The sequence below is a fragment of the Pollicipes pollicipes genome, unplaced genomic scaffold, assembly GCF_011947565.3.
Source record: "Pollicipes pollicipes isolate AB1234 unplaced genomic scaffold, Ppol_2.1 Scaffold_4568;HRSCAF=5377_pilon_pilon_pilon, whole genome shotgun sequence".
NCBI classification, from domain to species: Eukaryota; Metazoa; Arthropoda; class Thecostraca; order Pollicipedomorpha; family Pollicipedidae; genus Pollicipes; species Pollicipes pollicipes.
This window is the reverse complement of record NW_023596516.1, coordinates 9,509-17,962: the sequence shown is the minus strand read 5'-3', so window position 1 is coordinate 17,962 and position 8,454 is coordinate 9,509. Positions and strand designations below refer to the sequence as shown.

The window sequence follows — 8,454 nt, the reverse complement described above, 5'->3', positions numbered from 1 at the left end:
GGTAGTAAAACTCAGTCGCCGACCGTCATCACGCAATATGATCCACACATGGTCGCCTTGTTTCAGTTCTCGTGCGGCGACGGTTCGTTGTTTGACCGAGTCAAGCTCGTGTGCGTGTGGCCGGACGACTCCGACAGTGCAAGACCACACCAGCGCCATCTGCGTAGATCTTGACCGACGCCGGCGTTACCTGCCGCGCGTCGATCGTTGATCTGGCCGCAACACGCCGACCGGTGATGACGTCACGTTTTGGAGAGCGACTGTCGTCCGTCGCGGCCAATGCCTGGCTCACACTAAAAAGGGAGCCGCGGAGCTGAACGGCACGCTGTCGCGACTGCTGTCCATCAGTGGTCTCCCGTGAACATGTCTGAACGTCCCCGCCCATAAATCGAAGGACGACACGTGTGGCGTTGCTCTCCTCGCATCAGTGCTTGGTCTGCGACGAGTGCCGGCTTCGGTGGCCCGCGAGGCTCAAACACACGTCCGGGTGACGTTGCGGCCACCCACCCTGCTTTCCCCATTCTCACTTTATCCTGCACCCTCGCGACGCCCCGCTTGTCCGTGGCGAGCTCCATGCACCAGCCATGAGTCGGCTAAAGTGCTCCCATGGTGGGCGCCGTCCAAGTGCCGAGCTGATACCCCGCAAAGGGTTCTTTAAACGGCCTGTGTCTCTCCGAATGGACCTCCAGGTGCATGCAGTTTGTGTTACCGTTATCCACTCCCCTTTATCCCGGAGCCTGAAAGTCACTGCTGGCTGAGGGGCTCTAAATCCAAATGGAACCAAAGAAACCACAAAAACAAAAGCGCTGCGGTAAAACCCAAGTGGGGTCACTGTCGCCTGACTCTGCCCAAAGCATATCAATATATCTACAATACGTAAATACCGCAAAATTACGGGAAATAGGTGAAGCGTACACAAATTCAAGGTTGGGCGCTCGTATCACGTTGATTCCGTGCTGGCTGTAGCAAGAGCCTGTGAATGTTGTGTACATCAAATTAATGCCAAATCCACTATTCTGAGTGCTCTCGCAAATATTTTGGGGAAAATTCCATCTATCGACAGTGCTCACATTTGTGTTGCATAGGATATATTTATTATCACTAGAGTACAAAACAAATCAGGCATCACCTGCATTTGGCGCTTGACCTAACCGCGTTCGTAAGTACAACCCAGTACGGAAAGCACAGTGTGACCCATGTCATCACCATTACTTGGTGAGAACACCATCCCAGGTTAACACGTAAGATTATAATAAACAGTAACATACAACAAAACCGATGCACGCCGAGTAACATACACGAAACATCAGCCCCCTGAAACATACTCGGGCATCCGGCTTGGAAGTTCCGTCCACGCGGACTGGGGACATCGGCTTTCTACGAATAATACTGGCAAGTAAAACTCAACAGCGCGTGCCCAGATTCGCCTGGGGTATTCAAAGGCGGGAACCTCATGGAAAGCTCTTAGCATGACGCCACAGAGGCACCCTCGTACCACGTTACGAACACAGGCAATTTGGAGCCACCGAACGCTGCAAACGAACACGATTCCTTCTATGGCGAGGCAATGTTCAGTGCCTGCGTCCTTGCCGATCGACCAGCGCTGCTAACCCCGCCGCCGCCGTCGCCCTCCAGATTATCACCACCTCTAACGCGCGGCGTGTCAGTGCTCGGATACGTCCGCTCGCTCGCCCACCGACGCCGTACCGTCCTCGGCCGACACCCTGTGCGCCGGCCGCGCGGCCGCAGCGGCGCCCGCCCGCGTCCGCACCGCGGCGGCTGCCCACGTGCTCCGGGGGCCGCTCGGCGCCGGTCGGCCAGGCCAGCCCGGTCGCAGCACCCCTCAGTCACCGCACGCCCGCCCGCACGACCTCACCTCGCCAAACCGGCCGACGTCTCGCGGCTTGGCCAGAGGGAGAGGGAAGAGGTCACGTCGGCTGGCGGCCGTCCTCCGCCATCTCCTCCTGCTGCTCCCGCGTCGGGCCCGGGCCCAGCAGCGGTCGCATGTGCACCTGCCAAGCCGATCGGTGACGTCACAGGTCAGGTCACGTCGCGTCTCATTTGGGTCAGCCCGGACGACACAAGCCTTACAGGTCGGGAAGGCACGGACTGGGGCGAGAGAACAGGCGAACATGCCCTTTGAAGCATGTGCAGGACAAATCACGATGCCACCTTTCTGTACATTACATTACACTAACAAATGCACGCTCCAAGCCAGCACAATTTGCATAAATAAAAAAGCCAATTTTCCGCAAACCTCGACAGTTTCACGTTGCCTCTCACTTGTATGAACACGCCGGTCTCGTCCGGCCGGGTCAGGAAGGGAAGTTGCCGCCTGTCTTGAGGTGCGCCAAGCGCGCGTGCGGGTAGCACTGCTCCGCCTCGGCGCGTGCCTGCTCCGTCAGCGCCGTGGCGTCGAGCGCCTGCAGCAGGGTGACGGGCAGGTGGCGCAGACGCTCGGCCTGCACCCGGCAGCCGGCGCTGCTCAGGGTCAGCCGCGACGCCAGCTCAGCCTGGCTGAGCTGCGACAGCTGCGCGGCAGAGGACCGCCGGGTCAGGGCCAGCACAGCGGTACAGCGTCAGGGGCAGCACAGGGGTACAGCGTCAGGGCCAGCACAGAGGTACAGCGTCAGGGCCAGCACACAGGGGTACAGCGTCAGGGGCAGCGCAGGGACATAACGTCGAGGGCGGCAGACACAGCGTCGAGGACGGCAGACACAGCGTCGAGAACGGCGGCGGGGCGCCAGCGTTGGGGACGGCAGGGGGACACAACGTCAGGGGCAGCAGAAGGAAAATAAGTCAGGGACAGCGGGAGGACGGCGGGGATAAAAAGTCAGGGACAACAGGAAGACGACGGGGACAAGGAGTTAGGGCTGCGGGAGGACGGCAGAGACAAGGAGTCATGGACAACGGGAGGACGGCAGGGACAAGGAGTCAGGGACAACGGGAGGACGGCAGACAGAGACAAGGAGCGTGGGACAGCGGGAGGACGGCAGGGACAAGGAGTCAGGGGCGGCGAAAGGACAGCAGACGTCAGAGGCAGGGGGGGGGGGCAGCGATCCACGTGGTGCCACATAATTCGTGCCATCACATTCGGTAGCAAATGCTGGCGACGCACCACACGCAGCTACAGTGGCACGCGGACACGTGCTGCTCGATCAGCGCCAGGCCCTAGCGCCCATCTCCTTGCCTGATCCACCATGAAGTCGAAGGAGTCGGCGATGTCGGGACGCAGACATTCGTGGCTGGGAAAACCCTGCAGCACCATGTTCTTCAGCACCAGGCCGGGCACCAGCCAGTAGCTGTGGGACACCATCCGCCGTCAGAGCACCCACGTCTCGACAACTGCTCCCACACACAGACTGCCGCCGCTCACAAGCGCAGGCTGCCCACGCGCCAGCCGTCCTCAGAACACTCCAGGAGGGAGGCTTTGACGGTGGAGAGACGCGCGCTACGGTGCCCGATGGCGGACGGTCTTCAGGACTTGCCTCACCTGGAGAACGCTTCCGCTGAGCACGCGCATAGTGAAATCGAGCCTCATGACCATTGGAAGCTTTATGGCACTGGTCCATTCTGTCTCAGTGTCATGTGATATGTTACGCAGCGTGTACTCGCCCGCAACGACGACGGCGTTCTCTCGGCATACGTGTCTCGAGACCAGAGAGCGTCAACTGTTTATTATACTGTTACTTATCATACTGACAGTTTGACAGTTATACAACTGTTTATTCTTTTAAAGATGGCTTGCTGCGATACCAAGTACGAGGTTGTCGAAGCTACGTCAGGTTGGATTGCATCAAGGCTAACATTCGGCAGTTTTATTATTGCTGACCTTTATCACTAAGCCAGATACTCTGATATCAAACCGCCTGTGTGCGGCCCTCTTACTGGCGGTTCGGGATAAACAGATTATCAATCTTTCACATAGATTATTACTCTTTTGAACAGATTATTAATCTTTTTAATGTCACAGGTCATGTACGCACTCAGCTTATCAAAGCATTCCGAGTCAAAGCAGGAACCACAAGATCGGGCAGGAATCAAACATGATTGTCAATGACTCTGCTTCATGTGATGGGGAAAGAGTGGACCCAGGACTCAGACCGACCACACCAGAACGCGAACTCAGACCCAAAGCCATGCTCGCTCACAATCACGACCCGAACGACCCCGCGCTCCAACCACAAGACCAGGCCCCTACAGCGCGAGCTATCTCCGAGCCCCCGTGCTCAACTCCCGTGACGAGGGCACTCACAAAGGCGAGACGGCCGTCTTCTTGTAGATGCGCGTGTCGACGAACGCCTGCAGAGCAGGCAGCGAAGCAACTCGGGGACAGCGGCGCGTCTCTTCGGCGGCAACTTCGGTGCCAAGACGCGCCCAGAAATGAGCCGAACAGGTGCACCCGTCCAGGCCGAGCTCGTCCAGAATCGCCGGAAACCCTCACAGAACTCGTTGCACTGTCCATACACCGGGTACGACACCTGGTGAGAGGGAGGGATTCATTAGTCAGCACGTGGTCAATTCCGGTCCAACGAGAAGTGCGGCGGCACGGTTAACACAAGCGCACAGTCCATTCCATTACCATGAGTAGCGGCATGACGCGTTCGCCAACCCTTCCGATGAGGCATTTAGGATGCAGTGGGTCAGGCCGGACAAAACAAACTTTTCAACACAGAGGTGCTACTTGACAAGGCAAAACCTGGATACAATGCTACCAGACAGGATAGGTGACAGACTTTGAATACAAGCAATGATACAAATCACACTTGCCTTGACTTCAGTGAGAACATGAGAATGATACCCAGACAAACATACGGTACAGAGTACACCCAGTCCATGTGGCTAAGCAAAAGCACATGATTGAACCTGAATGACAGCAGTCGGGATCAGCTAATTGGACCCTCTTTGTTCTCCGTGCGGCGGCACGGTTTCTTCTCCGTGCACCGGCCGTCTTCTCCAGCTGCCGGCTGAGAGAGACGGCCGTGGGCAGTCGGCGGCGGCGACTCACGGAGAGAGCACGCGGAAGCCGCGGCTGGATAGGCTCAGCAGCCTGGCGGAAGTAGACGTCAGCTGTGCCACTCAGCGGTGGCAGGAAAGACGATGGGGCAGGCGTCAGAGCGCGACCCACATCATACAGCCTCCACACCTGATGGCAGATGCCACACACTCATATAGTCAGATGATGGCAGGGAAGATGGTGGGGCAGGTGTCAGAACATGGTCCCACATCATACAGCCTTCATATCTAAGTGGCAAAACACATCACACAGACACAGAAAGTAAGATGTCTGCAGTAACTGACTGAGTGGTTTATCATTTTTGATTGGCCTAATGAAAGTAAAGACTAATAATACTGAACTTCACAACATGACACAATGGGATTGCTTAATCAAATGTTAATATGCAAAACATTCCCGGTACTCTGCCTGCAAAAATATCCAATGCAATGACGGTCGCATACACAGTGGAGTCAAAACAATCATAGTTGTGCAACTGACACTGCAGCATACCTTGCTGTCATCATAATCCACAACAACACTTTTAAGTGGCACTGAGCTTCTGAAGGCCAGGTACTCTTCACTTTTGGATATATTGCTTTGCATGGTTATTTTCAGAGAAACGTGAATCCACCATATGACACACCAATCAAGTCAAATACTATGTTCTAGGAGCTGGGTTTTACTGCCACCTAGACCACACACATCCTGAAAGGAAAAGACAAACTGTTAACAACTTGAATACTTTATGTAAATTATACCTGAATACCACAGATAAATATCATATATTACTGATATCGATATCCTGACAAAGTTCTAACAACCCTACACAGCTGTCATCTCAAAATAAAGCAGGGTAAAAAATGAATAACAAAATTGTGACTATGGCTGAAATTACACACCAAAATAGCCATTAAACCATGCCAGTTATAGCAAATTTTCCATGAGCCTTGATGATAACTCAGGCTTCATAGCCCACAGACTACATTGGACAAATAATCTGTGATTCTTGATGAACAGATTGAGAACTATGCACCATGCTCACTTTATTTACCACAGAGTGATTCAAGAGACATTTTTGCATGAAGACCACAGCAATGCCAGAAATTTGAATTTCAACTGCAATGTAAGGTATGATCACTCTGGTTCATAGTGATGTTAGTTCTATCCTTTCTGTCACATTCATCTGAGGAGGCCATCCATTCAGGCAATGGCACCAGAGGCTCTTTCTAACCAATTGTAGTTTTTAAAACATAATTTTGCATGCTAGTAGAACCAAGCAACATTCAATTTTTTCCAGGCTTAAATAGTTAAGAGGAATTATCCATACTAAACATCGACCAGACTGGAAAGTGCCATGGGATGGAAATTAAATAGAAATTTTAAAAACTGTGCACCAAACATGTCAGCAAAGCTGCAACATTGCAAGAGAACATTTGAGTGCATGTACATGACAAACCAGACTGTGAAAAGTTTCACACATAGCCATTTCTAATTTCAACACATACAAAGGCAATGTTTGAGCAAATTATGATGTAAAAATAATTTTGGGCAGTTTTAGAAAAAAACTCATCCTCTCAAAAAGATAGGCCTAAATGTAATTACATCCCTTTATGCTTAGTGCCTTGCTGTCATTACAGTTCAGCACTGTTATCACAGCCAATTTTATGTGAAAATAAATTGAAAATAATACAAAACAGCAGAAACACAACTCAATGCTGTCCCCTCTGAAGCTGCAGAAAAGTGAGCTCCTTGCATCTTAATGATTTACGCGTCACAGACACCTTTGAGGGCAACATGTAGAATATCCCTGTGCACGCATTGGCATGCTATAGTCCAGTTCACCTAACAACCATCACGGATCGATACCGCCCCCGCAGGCCTGGAAGGTCGGGTACCATAACGGCGCTCCACCGCCCTGTGTGTACCATTGCCCTGACCAAGGGAGTCTTTAGCGCCGTCCACCGCCAGGCGGCGGGCGGCCGCCGACCGTTCGCCCGGCAATGCGGCGGCAGGGTGCACCCCGAGCAGGCGTGGAAGCGGCTGGCGGCTGGCTGGTAGATAACTACCAAGTCTAACAACGGATCTCCCAGAAGATTGGACCAACCAAACTTTCACAAACGTAGCACGTGTGAACGTGTGTGAAAATGGCAGAGCTGTAGCGACCGTCTCATCGCTTTCGGGTCCATTCTCACCAATGAGGCAGCGCCACTTAGGCTGGGTTGCTCCAAGTCCAGTAAAGAACCTTCCTGCACATGGGACGCCAGAACGGCCAAAACGGCACAAACATGATACGTGCGCACGCAAGGGACACATAGAGACATGTATCGACCATTCTATCGCATTGGGGATTGAAGATGCCGTTGTACAAGCTGCCTCGGTGGCTGGCGGTAGCAAGACCGACCAAAACCGTACAAACGTGGTACGTGTGACAGATGGAGACATGTGCTGACCACTCTGTTATTTCGGTGATACAACATGTCATTGTCAAAGCCATCCAACATAAAACGGTCTGGATACGCTCGGAAAACCGTCCACAATCAGTAAACGAGACTTTTCCGGCGATCATATCGAATGATCTTACTACGATGTTTCATCTGAACTATACCCAGTTGCACACTTGTTGCAAAGCCACAATACCACGTGGGCCTGAAATGGTAAGACATCTTTTCCGTAATGGTCGCATTGGGTGATTAAAATATTAATCCTTGACGTAGGGAAAGCCAATTCAAATGGCTGAATTGCGGGAATAGTCAGATGTTGGCGTGGGCCATGTCAACCTCCAGGCTGTTCTCCCGCAATTATGATGTTGATAAGTCCCGCCCCTGTGGCTAGCTAGCTAGGCTCGTGGCCACAGGCTAAGCTAGCTAGGCTGATGGCTTGCCAGCGAGCCCGAGTGTCAGCTGGCGGTGACTGGCCGAACGTGCCGTCTGGGTGAGCGATGCGCCGGCGTCGGTGCGTCAGGGACCGAAAAGGCCTCCCCACACACGTACCCGTGGTAGGTCACAAACGCTTTGATCAGGCACTGTCAGATCGTAGCCGAAACGGTGCTGATGATTCACAGTTCCCGCGGCGCAGGAACATATGTGGAGCTTCTCTGTCAATTTTACACATATGAAATGCTGGCATACAACCAACGTTTCACCATAGCAGGACTTAAATCAACCATTCGTTCGCTGCGTACTGTTGCCGAGAGTCATGGCCTAATACACAATGATATGATGCGCCGCGTTCCCAGCTGTCCCTGCGAGCACTACTGTCAGTATCTAATCGTTTGTAGGAGTGAGGCAGCTTTCCTCCATTATGGCGGGAGGCGACAGTTGTGCCAGTACTTTAACCTGGAAAAAGTGGAGCTGACCCTTTCGACTATCGACCAGCTACCCCCACACCATGCCTGTGCGAGGCCATGAAGAGGATGGTTAATGAGCGTCCTTCCTGGATTTTGGAGAGTCAAAGTT

General features: G+C 53.1%; 1 protein-coding gene and 1 long non-coding RNA gene across 2 annotated transcripts; both read right to left on the bottom strand.

Moving 5' to 3' along the window:
* Positions 1–1,900: 1,900 nt before the first annotated feature.
* On the bottom strand, positions 1,901–4,597 carry LOC119097845 (maspardin-like). Its single transcript, XM_037220796.1, has 5 exons — positions 4,583–4,597; positions 4,256–4,302; positions 3,191–3,302; positions 2,284–2,531; positions 1,901–2,012 (listed from the first exon to the last, which is right to left on the bottom strand). The coding sequence occupies exons 1-4, from the start codon at positions 4,595–4,597 to the stop codon at positions 2,316–2,318; spliced, it is 390 nt and encodes a 129-aa protein (XP_037076691.1). The 3' UTR covers positions 1,901–2,012; positions 2,284–2,315.
* Positions 4,598–5,094: 497 nt separating this feature from the next.
* Positions 5,095–6,919, bottom strand: LOC119097846 (uncharacterized). The gene is made up of 3 exons (XR_005094203.1): positions 6,895–6,919; positions 5,510–5,704; positions 5,095–5,146 (listed from the first exon to the last, which is right to left on the bottom strand). It is a non-coding gene; the product is annotated as an uncharacterized LOC119097846 (long non-coding RNA).
* Positions 6,920–8,454: the final 1,535 nt, after the last annotated feature.

What these genes read in the sequence shown, in the direction of transcription:
- LOC119097845 (XM_037220796.1), bottom strand. An exon ending in AAGACGGCCGTCTCGCCTTT is followed by an intron (nt 3,303 to 4,255) that starts GTGAGTGCCCTC and finishes GGTGTCCCACAG; the next exon opens with CTACTGGCTGGTGCCCGGCC. An exon ending in TCGACTTCATGGTGGATCAG is followed by an intron (nt 2,532 to 3,190) that starts GCAAGGAGATGG and finishes TCTGCCGCGCAG; the next exon opens with CTGTCGCAGCTCAGCCAGGC.